The sequence below is a fragment of the Amaranthus tricolor genome, chromosome 4 (genome assembly GCF_026212465.1).
Source record: "Amaranthus tricolor cultivar Red isolate AtriRed21 chromosome 4, ASM2621246v1, whole genome shotgun sequence".
In the NCBI taxonomy this organism is placed as follows: Eukaryota; Viridiplantae; Streptophyta; class Magnoliopsida; order Caryophyllales; family Amaranthaceae; genus Amaranthus; species Amaranthus tricolor.
In genome coordinates, this window is record NC_080050.1 from 29,228,108 (window position 1) to 29,246,305 (window position 18,198).

Consider the following 18,198-nt stretch of genomic DNA (forward strand, 5'->3'; position numbering starts at 1 on the left):
TGAGTGACTGTCAATAACAAAGATTATATTTTAGTGGACTCAATCTGATAGAGATACTTATTCAATTAAGAAAATCATCGGAAAATTTTCCGATGATTTTGGCATATTCTTTGCTTATATATCATCATATTGGAGTATGATGCCATTTTAGACTCGCCTTATTCAACAATTTGAATTTGCAAAAATCTAGATTTTGTTTGGGAATAAATACATAATCTTTGGGAGAACCCAATAGTGATTAAGGGAAAATTTTTAAAGTGCATACAATCTAAAGAGATGAAAAGTAAAAGTACAACCAGAATCTAAAGTTGATCTTGGCTCAAAAAATTATACTCTTCCTATAATATTTGTTGTTGATTCAAATCTATATCTCTACAAAGCTGACATATTACAAAGAATATCTCAATCATAGCAAACCCAACAACGCTCCTATGAAGATTAAGATTATTTCTCACAAACTCTTAAGAGCGTGCTTGGGTAAAGGACGGGAAGGGAAAGGAAAGAAAAAAGATGAGTTTTCATCCCGAATCTCTCGGGAAAGATTTATTCTCACAAAATTTTAAGGATGTTTTTCCTCTAAATTCCTCTCCTCTCCCTTCCTCATTTGCTATTGGAATAGAGGAAAATATGCTCCCCCCCCCCCCCCCCCCATTTCCCTCCCGTTGTCTTCTTTTTCCACCATTTCCTTCAATCCAAACCAACCATTGAGATTTCATCTGAGCATTTGCTGTAGTTGAATGACTTGCTGCTGCTGTTCTGGAGGTAGTGAGCTCAGTTGTTCAGGAGTAAGGCTGAGAACTTGCTGTAATAGCGCAGACTCCACATCCGGTGGCAGCTGCAACTGCAGCTCATCAAGAATATCCAATCAATAGTCACTTAGTTTAACTAATCGAATAGAAATTAATGCAATAAATCGTTGAAGCTATAACAGCAGATGCGCACAGTTGAGGTATGAGCACACGTATTCGTATGCCCAGATCTTATACGTATCCTAAAATATTGTTTTTTTCTACTGTATGTACCTCACTAACAATATGATGTATCATCCCGGTAGAAGAATAATTCCATCCCACGGAATTTGCTAAAAGTATAGATTTTTAAATTTTGTTGTTTGGTGTTGGGTGGAATAAGGCAACGTATTTGAAATGCGTGGATGTAATAAGAAGATAAGTTAAACGCATAGATGACAATTATCTGAGAGTTGTGGGGTCATAGCCAAAATAAAATATGCAATAAATGCCACAGGACAGACCAAAAATAGACCCCAAGAAGAGTTTAAAATTTGACTACAGAATACATATACACCGACTCCAGAAAGCAAAATGTACATAAGATTTTGCAGCCATTTGACTTTTGCAATTATGCGGGTACATGACATCTGTGGCGCTTTAAATTGAGAGAAACGATAGCTTGGCCAAGAGTCTTGTGTATTTTGTTATGTATCAAGTGGTGTAGTCACTCTTTTATTTCTTAATGGATCAAGTAGTGTAGTGAATGTATAATCAAGGATTTTCAATAGGTCGGTTTTTCATTCCGACAAATGCTCGATGATAGTCTATCAGAAACCTTACGTCTAAGAGGATAAAAGCAAGTAATTGAACCGATCTCAAGCTGCTTGCATTCCATCCACATGGAGATAATTCTGTGAAGAGGCCCTATTAAACTTTGGGTCATCTTGATCACAAGCCTGTTCAGTGATGTCTCCTACGTTCTTTTCTTGTAGAGTCTCCTCCAGTTTCCCCTCTACCACTCTCACGAACCCAACAACTAACAGTCTTTCCTTTCAAAAACTATATCCTTATGTTTCTACCATAGATATTGACTCAACACACAAAGAATAGACTGGAAATATAGTGGATCCCAAAAAGTGACGACTCAAAAATAAGAATTATACCTGGGGATTTTGATTCTCTGTGTTTGGTGCTTCAAAATTAGAATTTTGACCAGATGCGCCAGAGCTACCAGCAATCTCATTGGTACTCGATGCTGCTAAGCCAGCCGACGAGAAAGGGGCACCTTTTTCATCATCCAACTTAACAAATTTTGAAGGGCAAACTTGAGAATCTCTTCTATCTAACGAGGTCGTATTTGCCAATGTAATTGTCCCACCAGCCAAGGTTGCATCTCTAACAGTTGGCGGACGCACAAGAGTGTCCTTTACAGTTGCCTCAATCGATGCAGGCCATACAGAAGAGACAACCTGGTGCAGCAACAAATTTATTCACAAAATTAATTCTGATCGAAAATATAACTTGATAGCACTACTTATTTATGAATTATAAAATGGCTTTTGTCTAAGCTCACTGTAAGTTTTTTTCTCATTTTTCTACTGAGTTTACAAGGCTACAAATTGCTATGATTATGTCCCATTATTCAAATTAATCATGTATACAACCTAAAGAAATACAACAAAACTCTCCAATAGTTCTACCTGATATCCAGAATCTGACATGGGATGACTTTGAAAGGTAGGCTGAAGGTTTGCATTTTGTGTGATTGTTGTACCAGCACCTGCAGGTTGCATTGATGGAGCTTGAAAAGGCCTGAATGAAGAGGAAGATACAGGTGGCATTTGCAATCCACCCAGAGAGTGCGGTCGTGCAGATGGAAGTGAAGACAATCCAGAATGTTCAGGCACTGCACTGACCATCTGGTTAAGATTTGGAGGCTGAGCTCGCAGTTGAGGATGAAGCCGCAATGGCACTGAAAACTGGTTATTTACCATATGATTATGAGACACGGTGGATATAGGAGTGAAAGAGGGCAGCCCCGGAAGATTCTGAACAACTGGAGGGTGACCCTGCATGGTAAGTTGCATTGAAGGTTGGGGTGTTGGAATAGCTGGATTTGGAGCTTGTTGCCTTATATTTGGCATCTGCAGCTGTAAGTTACCCAGAAAAATAATGTTACAATATTACTTCATAGCGGTTGAAATATTATCATAATTCATACAGTATTAAGTTAAACAACGTACCATTTGTGGTTTCACCATCCCCAATATTATCTGTGCCTGCAATCAAATCCAAACAAAAAAAATTCAGAACATTCTGCACAGATCTACAAACACAGGGAACCATAATAAACAAAGAAACTCACTATTCATGTATTTTATTTTACTCTCTTTAATTTAAACCATCTTTTGCTCCGACTCTAGTCTCATCTTTCTAACTTGATACTATAATAATGTCCTCAACAAACATGCATCAATGCAAGTTTCCTTGAAACAATCGAGTCAAAGTATCAAAGATGGCCGTAAAAAGGGTTTATGGGCCGAAACTCGATAAAGGACATTATGACAAGAAAACCCTATGTTGTACCTCCACATATCCTAACATTTGTTCTGTAACATCTTGCACTCTAATAATATATTTCCTAAGAAAATCTTTCTTTTTCATTGTCCACCATGGTATCTTGTTGTATGCCTTTTTCAAGTCGATGAAAACCATGTGAAAAAAGCTATTAAGTGTAATTTGAATAAATTTTCAAATGACAAAATTCAATAAGTTGAGGTGCACGTCACTAATTCCCTTCGCGAGCCAATTTTTCAAATAATTACTAACAATCAAACTAATAATGAAAGGATAAAAGAAAAACAAACATCTCAATAATTAAAGTGATGTGTAAATTCAATCATTTGATAGCGAATGCCATCAAGTGTATAGTTTTAGCAAGGATTTTTATTTTATAAAAGACCTAAAAGGGCATTGGGTGCACCAAGCGTCCCCGCAAAGCAAGAATTTGGGGAAGGTCTCACCCATAGAATAAAAACAAGGTCTATATGTTACATAACGACCATTTGATTTTGAGCTTATTGTTAAGCAACACTGTGTTAAGTAACCAAAGTAATTTAAAATCATGGACTAATAACCATTATAAGTTTTAATTTAAATATATGCTTAAAAAATCTAGATCATAGTTACACAAATCCGAAAACTTCTTACCGAATCTCGTTTCAAAACCTTCGTTTTCGAAACTCTTGATTTTCGAAACTCTTGATTAACGTTTCCGAAAATATATTCCCCAAATGATTTTTTTCAAGCCCAAAAACATATAATAATTATTAAGATGAAACCTTTCTCGACTTATCTTGTTTTTCTGAATCTTTTCTTTTTTAGTCATTTCTAAACCTTATTTGCTCATTTTATTTTTGCTGTAAAATAAAATTGTAGCTATATTTCTTACGATTTCTACATTTCCAAAACTTTAAGAGTAATGTTTGTCAAATTAAAAATTCACATTGCGATATCCGCAAAAAAAGACTTAACACCCACAATGTACCACGTCTGTGACATCGCAACTGTTACTGTAATTGCAATGACGTTTTCCTATGGTCCCACAACATGGGTGTAGCGTAGAGCCATAGACAAACTTCACCCTACATTATTGCAAGAGATTGCTTTTAGAATTCAAACTCGTCACCTTTCAGTCACATAACAACAGCTTTATGGAAGACTCAAAAAAAATCATTAAGCACATTGGTTGTTTCTTAGCATAGAGCTACTAAAAGTAATTGTTGAAAATGTTTTTGGACTCCAGGGTCAGTCAAAGTACAGTCAAAACATTTTAGACTTGAAAAATGAGTCCAAATCTAGTCCAAATTCTTTTGAGTCCAGTCAGATTTGGTAAATTTGATTTCATCAAACTAAAGTTTAAACCTTTCCAGCACTTTACACCCATAGTCAGGAGAAAGAGCATGGTGAACTCAAGACTTTACAATCTCAATGTACCAACTACCAAGTAGCAAACATATCACAGTAAAAATTTAATTTTGCACAGCTTGTGGCTCAAAATTAAAACACAAATCTAGGAAAATAAACCATCAAAAGCTAGATCGAAATGAAAAAAATGGAGGATGCTATCGTTCACATGCACTTCTCTGTTACGATAAAACTATCCCAACATAATAGTAGACACACAGCTTAATGAAAAAACCATATCTTACACCCAGCAAGAAAGGAAAACCTTACAGTAATATCACGAATCAAAGGGTTCAGAAGAAAATACCTGGAAGAGAGCTTTGGAAAGTTGCGGGTTTGCAATTAAAAGTTGGTGAGCAAGATCCTTATTTTGCATGGCAACTATCTGTAACAGATTGAAAGTCGAGATATATTACATGTAGAACAGTTCTTTAAATAACAGTTCTTTTGGGGTAGTTACCTTCATGTCATGTAAAGCTTGGCTCAATTGACTCTTGGACATTTTGGCAAGATGATGGGTTAGAGGGTCATTGCCAACTGGTGATTGATTCTGCAAACCATTTTGATTTATCTGTCCAGTCTGAGGACCACCTAGAGCTCCTGCCATAACAGAAGCAGCAGTCATAGATAGTGGAAGACCAATTGGCTGATGAAATTGTGAATCCCCAATAACAGCTGGACCTCCTACCTGCTTTTGAGCATCTGTTTACAGAGAAACTCCATTAAGACGAAAGACATCCCCAATAACAACTAACATAGGTGAGGAAAAAAACAAACTCACCAATATTTGTGGCCAGTCCTGGCCCGCCCCTACCCTGAAATGGAAAAGGCACAGAAAATTACAGTGCTTATAATAAAACAAAAGCCATCTTCCCCACTTTAACCCCCCCACACCCCCCCATCCCCAAAAAAAAAAAAAAAAAACTTAATCACCATAAAACAGCAGAAATTTAAGGCCAAGGCAACTCTTCTACTTAGCCTTCATCCCAAGATGAGTTTAGTTATATGACCCGTTTAACATGTCAAAGCTTAGGGATGTAATAAACTTCTATGCTAACTCTCACCCTAACGCAACCACCAAATTTGCTAGGATTGAGACCAATTGAATCCCAAAATGACACCCATTGCCTGAGGATCATATGATGAAGTTTTACGCTCCTTGCCACTGAACTACTACAACTATCCACCTATAAATCCATTTTCTTATATCTATCCTCTCCAAGCACACAATCGATTACCTCTCTTGATCTCTTTTATCAATCTTCCCTACTCTCAAGTTCTCCACCTTTTTCACAAGGGCATCTTGAGATCAATGTCAACAATTGCAAAGCCTTAATCCCATAAACTGGTGTCATGCTACTTGAGCCAATAATCTAGTTGGCATCTTCTGGTCAACGGCTCAATGCTGAAGCCTGAATATATGCAAAACCAACTCAGTCAATATCTTAATTGGAAAATCAACAACTCTTAAATTTTAGTCTAATATCGTCATTCAGATTTCAAATTTATCTCTTAAAGATCCAATATCCAACACATCAATCTCAACAAACTCCATCAACAATTTTTTTTATCATGATATGATCCTTTCTTAAGGCCCAAATTCATTAGTAGCACATTCACATTACAATAGCAGAAAATCCCAACTATATCCATTTTAGCCACCAGAATCATCTAAGTTCACACTTCACAATTTTACTACAGATCTCTAATTCCAAAACCCTTCATATTCTAGCTTTTACCTTTGCCTTAATTTAGATTTGACTTTAGGTCTACGAGTCTAGTTATCCATATTACAACATCATACACCATGGTATCTCATTATGTAGACTATACCAGTTTAAGAGAAAAAGGATTAATGCATATCCCTAATGTAGTCCAATGCTCTACTGTCTTGAAATTTGTAGACTCTAACAATTCCTATATATTTATGGGATACACTCTTCTTTGCCATTCCTAAAGGCCTTATTCATGTCAATGAATACATTGTATTTCTTAGGCTGATACAATTTCCTTATTCATGGCAAAGTGTATGATTACATTTTCCATATAGTTAGTAACCTATGATGAGCAGAATAGAAAATGAAGCTTGTTTTTGCTTTCTAGTTTGCCGACTGGGTCAATTTTTTTTCCCTTTCCTTAAAGGCTTTGTAGTGCTTGCATCATCTTTGGGAAACGTAAATTGTAATAAATCAAATTTACTATAGTGGAAGTGCTATAATACAAGAAGTAAGATTTAAGAATCCTATTGTGAACTAATAATAGTTTGAATCTTCACAGTGAATTGGAAGTAAAGCAAAGGCGTACGAAATTAATAAGAGTAACTATGCCAATAAGAGATAGAAATCCTACAGGGAAACCACAAACATAGAACTATAAGTCAGATGGAGGGAACACAAACTACCAAAATCTGGCATATAGTATAAAGATCTACCTGTTCACGACTTCTATCAGCACCTTTATCATTTTCAGCAAAATCTACTCGCAATTGCCTACCATTAACTTCATAACCCTGAAGATTACGGCGAGCACTGAGAGCTGTTTCTTCATCCTTATACTCACAAAACCCATAACCTTTTGGCTTCCCTGTTTCACGATCTATAACCAATCTGAAAATTAAAAGAGAACTCATATTAAAAAAAACAAATGTTTTTCTTGAGATCATATAGATTATGAACAAATTCATCTTTGCAACATCTCTTGGAAACAAAATAGTTATAAGTTGTTCTTCATGACAGGCTTATTGCAATTTGCAGCATACAAAGTGACCAGTATATAAATATGTATTAAAAAGAAAGAGAGAAATCAAATTGCTCTAATTTGACTCGGATGCAAGACTTCTTTGTTAACCTAAAAAGAAGATTCTCCATAGACAAGTCAATTCACCATTCAGTACTAGAAGACAAATGACTTCAATGATCAAACGGATTTTTTTTAGCCAATACATAAAGGGTAAAACAAATGATAAGATACATCCCAATCACCAAGCCTGTAGGGATAGATTTTAAGAGAGTGTAGACTAGTAGTTAGAAGCCTATAAACCTTTTTTAAGGTAAGTCAATTATTAACTTGGCCTGTCATTGGTTGAATTTCAGGCAGAGCCCTTTGGGATCCGGAAAAACTGCACTAGTAGAAAATATTCATACTTCATGCTTTGTGCCAAGACCTAAACATTACAAAGAAGATCACATCCAATAGAACCATTTCTCGCACCTACAAAAGGCTAAGGAACAAGACAGGTCAAAGCTAAACCAGGCGGGACCTTAATCAACGACAACGCTGGCCCCTTAAAGTGATCTATACACTTGATCAAAGATTGATATTCGCCTCCTCTTGACAGATCTAAGTTAATATTTGGCTCCTTTCCATTTCATCTTTGGATGCAGTCTATACTTTAACGTAGATCGGCTTCGAATCCTTTGGGGCTCGTTAGGCCTTATGGGTCCTAATCATGTCTCTTGGATGTCCTTGGACGGACCTTGGACCCTTGTCATCTTTAAATTTTGCTCAAACAATCAAGGACAAGACAATTCTCCAACGATTACATCCAGCAGGGAGTTATAATCAGCTCAAAAATTAACTTAAATCAACTTTGTTATGGGTCTTTAGGCTCCATGCTTCATCATTGTTTGAAAATTGTTGGCTCCCTAAAAAAGGGCTTAAGTTATAGAAGTACTTTGGAATCCTACACTCTCGGTTTAAAGACGTCATCAACAACTTCATATAAATAAAAAGTGTACATGATTAAATAAGCTATTTTAATATAGTCCATTATAATTAGAAACCAAATATATTATTCTATAATTATATTATTTTACAAAAAATTAAGGAAGAGATTTATATTTCTAAATCAGTCCAACTAAAAAATGACTCAAAAAAAGGTGTTTAGAGTTCATGGTCAAGTATTTATACAAAATGTTTAGCAAGACCAATAATCCATACAATATGTTCGGACTTTAGAGTTCACTGGTTCACTATTCGTAAGGAAATTAGTGAATCATGTGACACTAGTTCATACATAGACGAATAAGTAGCAGGGATAAGGAGTATAAGATGGGTATGGTTGCGAACTTGAGATGAGTAATGGGTATATCTAATTAGAGAGCAGGTGACTAGGTACGTATAGTTTCAAAAATGTGTCCACTTGGATAGGCATGGATATCAAAATTATATCCATTGTGGATCCTAAGTAGGTGGTGGACAATTGGTATGAAAATTTGAGATGAGTATGGGTAGAGAAGGAGTATCCCCACCTGTCCACGCATTTTGTCATCTCAGTGACCCGGGATTCCTTCCATGATCATATGTAAGAGTCATTTTACAACTCCATAGGTGTCTAAATAAAACTCGAATTGGAGGCCAACAACAGTCACTTACATCCTAAAGTTAAATTTTAAGTCTAACTAACTGGTGTTCAACTTAATTGGATATCTTGGAGATCAAAAATTCAAGATGTTAAAGCATTTCCAAAATATGGAAACAGTCATCAAAGACAATAATTACATAGTTATTTCAATCCCTTAATTCCACATCAAAAGATTGCAGTACGAAATCAGAACAGTTTGTAAAATTATGATGCTAATTGGCACCCAATTCTAATAAAAAACACAGTTCATCAGCAAAGACAATTCTCGGATAAATGCTGAAACAACTGGCTCACTGAAGTACATAACTTCAATTACTAATCCCAGTAATTGCAATTGAAATCACAATACAAACAACAAAAAGTTTAGCTAGCTAGGGTTTAAAGAATCAAGAAAACTTTTAAAGAGCAGAAAATAATTAACCTGAAGGAAACGACAGGGCCAACCTCTTCACAGATTTGAATAAGCTGCTCTTCAGTTGCATCATACGGTATATTCCCAACTATAATTTTACAGAAAAAAATTGAAACATATACATAAATTGAATCATAATCATAACCAAATAAAGAAGCTGAAGAAGTTTAAATACCAAAGACGCAACGATGCTGCTGAGAAGAGGCCATAAAAAGAAGAAGAATCAAAATCAATAACACATAAATAATGTATTTTGCTTCAATCTGCTTCTTCTCTGCATTGTTCTTCAATTAGTGCTTCCCATTGATTCGGCAGATTTGTGATGTGAGCTTCCGATTACTAACTATTCCGATGAACTCACAAACTAACACCAAACGTATGGTTTAAGCGCCTCTTTGTCTCGCATATGAAGAAGTAGACTACCGATACTTTCTAGCTTTTATCTTTTGGTATTCTCGTTCTTTCGCATTTTACATATATATATATATATATATATATATATATATATATATATATATATATATATATATATATATATATATATATATATATATATATATATATATATATATATATATATATATATATATATATATATATATATATATATATATATATATATATATATATATATACATATATATGTATATATATATATATGTGTATATATATATATATATATATATGTATATACATATATATATATATACATATATATATATATATATATATATACAGGGGAGGGATCCAATGAGAAGGGGTATGAAAATGAGAAGGGTGAGAAGGATTTTGAGCCGTCGATTTCTCAAAGATCTAATGGTCTAGATATCAAGCCGGAAAAAATAGGGCAAAAAAAAAAAAAAAGCTAATTCGGTTTTTTCTGAAGAACACAAGCGCCTTCTCTCTTCCAAGCTATACTCTTCGAAAAACCTTCAAAACCTTCGAAAAACCTTCGAAAAACCTTTGATTTCTTCTGCGAAATCTTCCTCTTCTATTGAATTAAGGTATGCAAATTAGAAATTTACCATTTTATAGTTTTTATTTTTCGATTTGTTTTGATTCATTTTTTAGTTTTCGTTTTCTTCTGCGAAAATGTTCCTCTTCTCTTGATTACTTAGTCTGTCAAAAATCTTTACTTGTTTTCGTTTTCTTATGTGTACCTTTTACAAATTCAGATTTGTTTTGATTGATTTCTTAGTTTTTCATTTTCGTTTTCGATTTAGTATCTTCAAAACTGAGAGTCAGATTTTCATTTTCGTTTTTCTTTGTTGATTTTGATTTACAGACTCAGATCTTGATGTGAATCTTCTTGTTGATTTTGATTAACAGACTCAGATTGAGATACTATGGAAGATTTACAAAAAGTGCTAAATGTGGAAATTCACCAAAAACTTCCAACAATGAAAAAGAATTGTCAGAAGGTAATGTTATTATGTTCTTCAAAAAAAAAAAATACTAAGTTATGATTGTGCATATTTACTGTCTTTTTTTTGTAATATTGAAAATCTTTGTTGCCAAGGTGAATGCTACTATGTTCTTAGAAAAAGATACTATGTTGTGATTAAAAGTTACTATGACTGTGTATAGCTACTGTGTTCTGTTTTGAAATTTTGAAAAATATTTGTTGCCAAGGTGAATGCTACTATGTTCTTAGAAAAAGATACTATGTTGTGATTAAAAGTTACTATGACAATGTATAGCTACTGTCTTCTCTTTTGAAAGTTTTGAAAATCTTTGTTGCCAAGGTGAATGCTACTATGTTCTTAGAAAAAGATACTATGTTATCATTAAAAGTTACTATGACTGTGTATAGCTACTGTGTTCTGTTTTGAAATTTTGAAAAATATTTGTTGCCAAGGTGAATGCTACTATGTTCTTAAAAAAAGATACTATGTTGTGATTAAAAGTTACTATGACGATGTATAGCTACTGCCTTCTTTTTTTAATTTTGGAAAAACTTTGGATTGTTATACAGGGACTCAAACTCCAAGAACTATTACACAAGTTACCCCAAATGGTTCAACCCTGTGGATTCCTCATTGTGAGTTTGATAAAAAGCCATTTGTTGGTATGGCTTTTGAAAACTTAGAGAAAGCCTTAGATTTTTATGGTAAATATGCTGAAATTTGCGGTTTTGATATACGTTCATCTACTACCTACAAAAAAAAGGGTATTGTTTTTTTAAAATATTTTGTTTGTAGTAGGGAGGGTATCATAAAACCTAACCCTAAGAAAAGTGCAGATGTTGTTGCACGTTATAAGAGATCAACCAAAAGAATTGGTTGTAAAGCTAGATTGATTTTGAAATATGACATAGCGAAGAGAACATACCATGTTTTAAAATTCGAAGAGGCGCACAATCATTGTCTAGTTAGCCCTACATCGCGTCAATTTTTATTGGGTAATAGGAAAATGACTTTGTTGCACAAAAATTTCATATCTAAGAATGCACGGGTTAATATAGGACCGGTCAAATCCTTTAGATTGTTTAAGGAAAATGTCGGGAGTTATGAGAATGTGGGAGTGACAATGCAAGATTTTAAGAATTTCCATAGGGATTTGAAAGCATATATCAAAGGAGATGATGGGAAGATGTTGATCGAGAATTTTATCAGAAAAAGAGATATTTACACGGGGTTTTATTTTGATTATGCTTTAGATGAGGAGGACCACATATCACGTTTATTTTGGGCCGATGCGATAAGTAGAAAGAATTATTGTTTATTTGGAGAAATGGTTACTTTTGATTGTACTTATAACACCAATAAGTATAGCATGGTTTTAGCCCCTTTTACCGGAGTAGATCATCATAAGTCTTGTATTACATTTGGTATAGGTTTATTAGCTAAGGAAGATAGTGAATCTTTTGAGTGGTTATTTAGAACTTTTTTACATTGTATGGGGGAGTGTATGCCAACATATTTGATAACTGATCAAGACCCTGCAATGAAAATTGCGATTAAAAATGTATTTCCACACACAATACACAAACTTTGCATGTGGCACATCATGAGTAAAGTGACTGATAAAGTTGGACCGGAATTGAACAAAAATGAAGATTTTTTGAAAGAATTAAATGGGTGTGTGTGGAATATTGATCAAGAAGAAGATGAATTTGAAGAAAAATGGGAGGGAATTATGACCAAATACAATCTTCAAACAGATAAATGGTTTACTAGTATATTTAGTATACGAGATCAATGGATACCCGCATATTTTAGGGATATCCCATTGGGGGGGATTTTGAGAACTACATCCCGATCGGAAAGTGTTAATAGTTTCTTCAACCACTTTTCAAACCCTCACATGACACTTGTTGAATTTTATATGAGTTATGAAAGTGCAATGGATGCACAGAGGTACAAACAAGATAAGCTCAATGCTGAATCACTTCACACAAACCCACAATATAAAACACCATTGCCGATTGAAAAACATGCCGGTGAAGTCTATACTAGAAAAAATTTTTTTCTTTTTCAAAATGAAGTTTATAAGTCTTGTTTCAAAACTTATATTCAAAGTATTGAAAAGAATGAAAGTGTGGAAAATATAACTGTTTTGGACTCAACGGTAAGTAAGATGTACAAGGTGAATTTTATACTGGGAAGTTCGATTGACGAGTTGAAGGTAGATTGTGATTGCAAGTTATTTAAACGGATAGGAATATTATGTTCCCATGCGATTTGTGTTATGAGTGCAAGACAAATAACACAAATACCAAAGCAATATGTTTTAGATCGTTGGACGAAGCTAGCATTAAAGAAGCCTATTTTTGATTTGCATGGGAATCTGATTGAAGAGAGCAAAAAGTGTAACAACGTGGGGAAGTTGTTGGGGGAAGTTTGGTGTGAAATATTCAATTGTGTAGGTTTAGCTCAACGGAGTGAGAGTGATTTACAATCACTTTTACAAAACCTAAAAGATATTAGTAGAAAATTGGAGGAAAGTGATGATGTGAGGGTGGACATTACTAAAGAGCAACAAATCGAATTGTTAGTAGGCACAAGTTCATCTTCGACAATGGAAATACAAAACCCAATCCAATCAAAGAACAAAGGAAAAAGGCAAAGAATAATTGGGGAAAAGGAACAAACTATTGAGCAAAGCAAGAAGCCCAAAAGAAAGTGCAAAACTTGTGGTAAATTTGATTATCATGATAGTCGAAATTGCCCATCAACAAAAGATACCCCACTTAAGGTATAAAATATATATAATTTGCTTATATTTTATTGTATCCTTATTTAATAGTTTGATTATGTAAATGAAAGTGCAAAATTTTTGTTATGCAGGAAAATTGATGCTGAAGAACAGATAGATAAAGAGATTATATTAAGATGACTATGGATAGCTACTGTCTTTTGTTTTGTAATTTTGAAAAATCTTTTGTTGCAAAAATGAATGCTACTATGTTCTTAGGAAAAGATACTATGTTGTTATTAAAAGTTACTATGACAATGTATAGCTACTGTCTTCTGTTTTGTAATTTTGAAAAAACTTTTGTTGCAAAAGTGAATGATACTATGTTCTTAAGAAAAGATACTATGTTGTGATTAAAAGTTACTATGACAATGTATAGCTACTGTCTTCTGTACATTTGACTGGTTATGCACACGGATGTTCTGCTGGATTCATAGCATCCTCCTTACTAGTGGATGCACAAGGTTTAGGAACATCAGCTGTTACTGCAATTTTAGGATTCCTACATGCTGCTAAATTTGCCCATTAAACATGGCGGTTTTCTGGTCAATTGATAAACCTTTATTTTTTCTCACCCACTTCGACTTTACCGGCCTGAAACCATCCTCATTTACCAACAGATTAGGCCGGTGATTGGTTTGCTTGATGCCAACCCGACACTCCAATTCATGTGCCCAAATTGTTTACATTTGGAGCACCATAACGGGAGCCAATCATACTCGACATGCTGAGTTACCAAATAGGCATTGTGGTTCATCTATTTTTTTTATATGACATCTTTGCATCCCACGGTTTGATAACGAATGCTTCTTTATCAAATAGAATTCCGGTCATACTACATGCTCTCTCTTGTTCCTCTTATGAATTGAGTCTAACCAAGAAAACTCCTTAGTTTACCATACAGGGGGGCGGTTAGCACCAACAACATAGCATACCACTTTGTAATTACAACTCCTTTGTAATTTTGAAAAAACTTTTGTTGCAAAAGTGAATGATACTATGTTCTTAAGAAAAGATACTATGTTGTGATTAAAAGTTACTATGACAATGTATAGCTACTGTCTTCTGTTTTGTAATTTTGAAAAAACTTTGTTGCAAAAATATCAGCCTTGTACTTCATCTTGTACAACCTAAAGCCTAAGCCTAAGTGCCTGATTATCTACTATGTTCCATCAAATGTTTGTACAACTTAAAAATTCACAACTTCATCTTGTACTTCACATTAACGAATCTTTAATCTTCTGATAGAAACTTGTTTGGCAATGGAGCGTCTTTTATCTTTAAAATTGGACAGCTCTTCTAAAACTTTGGATCTTTGTTTGTTCAAATCAGATAACAATAAAGATCCGGCAATCTTAACTCTTGCCACATGTCTCAATGGAGCCTACATAAAAAGAAAATACATTTAGTTTGAATCTTTTAATTAGAATGTCATTCAAAAAAATACATTTAAAGATAATATTAAGAAGAAAAATCGTAACTGCATTCAATATTGGACACTGGAAATCAACTGTTCCCTCGAAAAACAGCATGCTCATCATCATAAATACATCACTTTCAATATTCGTCCTAGCAGTCATTTTCCAATCGGTGGGAACTCGTTCCATTTTCCATAATGGAATAACATGAGTAGCTTGCATCTTATCATCAAAAATTGTTGACAACAAATCTTTCTACAAAAGTTTCATTTAAATATTTATTAATAAATATTTCATAATCTTAGCAACATAGGCAAAAGGTTTTTCAGGATAATAAAATGCTACACATACCATAGTGTCACCGAGCTTTCTAATTTCTTCTTCTGAAACAGCAGTATGGTTCACATTGTCTATCCATTGAACCATTCTTAACTTCATATTCAGAAGAAGTAAGAAGTACTGACTGCCTTTCAATATCGGGACAACAATCTGTATATTATATATCACTGAATCAATAAATATATCTAAAAAAAAGTGACTGCACAAGTACTAACTACCTATTAGTAGCTATAACAACTAAAATAGTGACTATATAAGCCAATCAATCATTAAAAAAATATCTTACCAGATCAAACTTAGTCAAATCAACTTGGTTGAAATCCACCCATTTGACCCAAGAATCACAAATTAAATCAATTTGTTCAGAACCACCATTATTATTAAAATCCAACAAAGCAAGCTGTAAAAAAAAACAATGAAATAACTAAAAATAATTCAAAATAAAAGAAAAGTAATTTAGAATAAAAATGACAAAAAACGTACACTAGAACTAGCACTAAAGAAGAACTTTTTTGAAGATTGCTTGTTCTTTTCATTTTCATTGAGCAATAAACACCAACAATCCACAACAGAAACATGAGTAAACTTTGAGGGATCCCCAAGAGTATAAAACTCTTCCCTTTGAATCCTCAAATTGTCCTCATAATTAACGAGCAATTCACTGTCAAATAAAAAGGAATAAAATAAGTATAATAAAAAACAAAAATCACATAAAAAGAAAAACCAAAAAAAAAGACTCACCTATTGTCAAAACATTGATCAGAAACAAAACAATAGTCAACTGTTTCTTGAAGTAACGAACCAAGTGTTCTCATATATTTTTTGTTTGACTTCAGCAGATGTGAAACATATGTAAATTTATCATTCACACCTCTGAAAGGAATGGAACACTTAGCCCTGCCATGTATCAATACATTCTCATAACCATGGCTTTCAAAAACAGTGATATTATTTACAACATCATCATCACCCTCATCAGCAACATTATTTACAACATTATTTACAACTTGATCCAATTCAACCTCATCCACTACATCTACATCTACATCACCCTCATCAGCAACAAAAACCTCATTCACCATCCTGGGAATAGAGGTAACCCATTTAACCGTGTCAACTATCTCATCGATTGTATTGAGCACGGTAGGATTCATGAAAAAACTTTGGGTTTCAGAAAAAGGTGTGGATGAGGTAGAAGGAACATCAGGAAAAGGGACAGGAGGAGAAGAAAATGAACGTTTTTGTTCTAAAAACAACTTAATTTTCTGCATGTAAAACTCGGAGACAACTTGAGTGTCTCTCCTCATCAGCATCAGCAACTCACATATTTCCTACAAAAATAAGTAAAGATAAAGTTAAATGTTGTTCAAATTAAAAGTAACTATGTTCTTAAAATACTATGTTATGATTATTTTCCAAAAGTGAATGCTACTATGTTCTTAGAAAAAGATACTATGTTATCATTAAAAGTTACTATGACTGTGTTTAGCTACTGTGTTCTGTTTTGAAATTTTGAAAAATATTTGTTGCCAAGGTGAATGCTACTATGTTCTTAGAAAAAGATACTATGTTGTGATTAAAAGATACTATGACAATGTATAGCTACTGTGTTCTATTTTGAAAATTTGAAAAATGTTTGTTATACAGGAGAATGCTACTGTTTGATCATACTTACACTTACATACTTAAAATGCTACTGTGCATATCATTAAAATGTTATCATTAAAATGCTACTGTGTTTGATCATACTTAAAGATACAGGAGAATGCTACTGTGTTATCATACTTAAAATGTTTGTGATTAAAATGCTACTGTGTTTGATCATACTTAAAGATACAGGAGAATGCTACTGTGTTATCATTAAAATGTTTGTTATACATAAATAAGTAAGATCATACTTACATCCTCAGCTACTTGGCGTATTTCAGAATTACGCATTGCATTTAACGGCAAGTGAAACTCAATTTTATCATCGTCTTGCACTGTTTGATCTCTGAAGGGTTCTGCATTTACACTTGGTTGACCAATATCAACGTTGTTCACCTTTAACCCAACAGCTTGACCATACTCAAAAACCATCGTCTGACTCACGGGATATGTACTCAAAATTAAACCACTGCCAAAATGATTAGCAGATGTTTCCTCCTTAATTCTTTTTGACACATCCTTATCAGTCCAATGAGAGATAAGGGGTAAAGAGGATGGCAAAGAGATATTCTTGAATTTCAAACGATGAAAATAAATTATTTCCAACAAAACAATGCATCCAGAAAAAAATTGCACCTTTCCTTTACGATATCTAACAACAGAGTCACAAAACTGATCAAGCACATACTTACACCAATTAAAAGAACTAATCTTATTCGAATCTACTATAGACTTTACAATCTTAAGGTCTATTGTTCTGTTTTGGGTTGGGGCTAAGAAAGAAGAAATAGCATGCAACACAAAAAGTTGCTTGAACTCATCCCCACCATCAATCATCCTAGGGATCATTCGTTCAAGCAATTCTAAAGGAATTGCTGCATTTGTATCTTCATAACCAAAAAAGGATCTAAATTCTTGTTTCAAGGGAAAATCAGGATTATACTTGTTCGCACACCTTGAAACTATATCTACATCATTGTTTGGGTTCAGAGGTAGACAAAAAACATCATATACATCATATTCAGAAATGGGAAAGCACTTGAAAGAGTCTATCGAAAACATACAACTACCGGGATCAAAACAATCTACAAGCCAACCAAGCATTGCAGATGGATTTCTACATAA

At 33.9% G+C, this 18,198-nt stretch overlaps 2 protein-coding genes across 2 annotated transcripts; one reads left to right on the forward strand and one right to left on the reverse strand.

Annotated features, from left to right (window-relative positions):
* Nucleotides 1-645: 645 nt before the first annotated feature.
* On the reverse strand, nucleotides 646-9,939 carry LOC130810078 (cleavage stimulating factor 64). Its single transcript, XM_057676015.1, has 10 exons — nucleotides 9,648-9,939; nucleotides 9,482-9,560; nucleotides 7,129-7,303; nucleotides 5,479-5,512; nucleotides 5,158-5,399; nucleotides 5,005-5,082; nucleotides 2,975-3,010; nucleotides 2,432-2,881; nucleotides 1,895-2,200; nucleotides 646-841 (listed from the first exon to the last, which is right to left on the reverse strand). The coding sequence occupies exons 1-10, from the start codon at nucleotides 9,679-9,681 to the stop codon at nucleotides 713-715; spliced, it is 1,563 nt and encodes a 520-aa protein (XP_057531998.1). The 5' UTR covers nucleotides 9,682-9,939; the 3' UTR covers nucleotides 646-712.
* Nucleotides 9,940-10,240: 301 nt separating this feature from the next.
* LOC130810934 (protein FAR1-RELATED SEQUENCE 5-like) lies at nucleotides 10,241-14,198 on the forward strand. The gene is made up of 7 exons (XM_057677053.1): nucleotides 10,241-10,249; nucleotides 10,385-10,476; nucleotides 10,544-10,651; nucleotides 10,802-10,893; nucleotides 11,448-13,536; nucleotides 13,633-13,669; nucleotides 14,049-14,198. Exons 1-7 carry the CDS (start codon nucleotides 10,241-10,243, stop codon nucleotides 14,196-14,198), a joined length of 2,577 nt encoding a protein of 858 aa, XP_057533036.1.
* The last annotated feature ends 4,000 nt before the right edge of the window (nucleotides 14,199-18,198 follow it).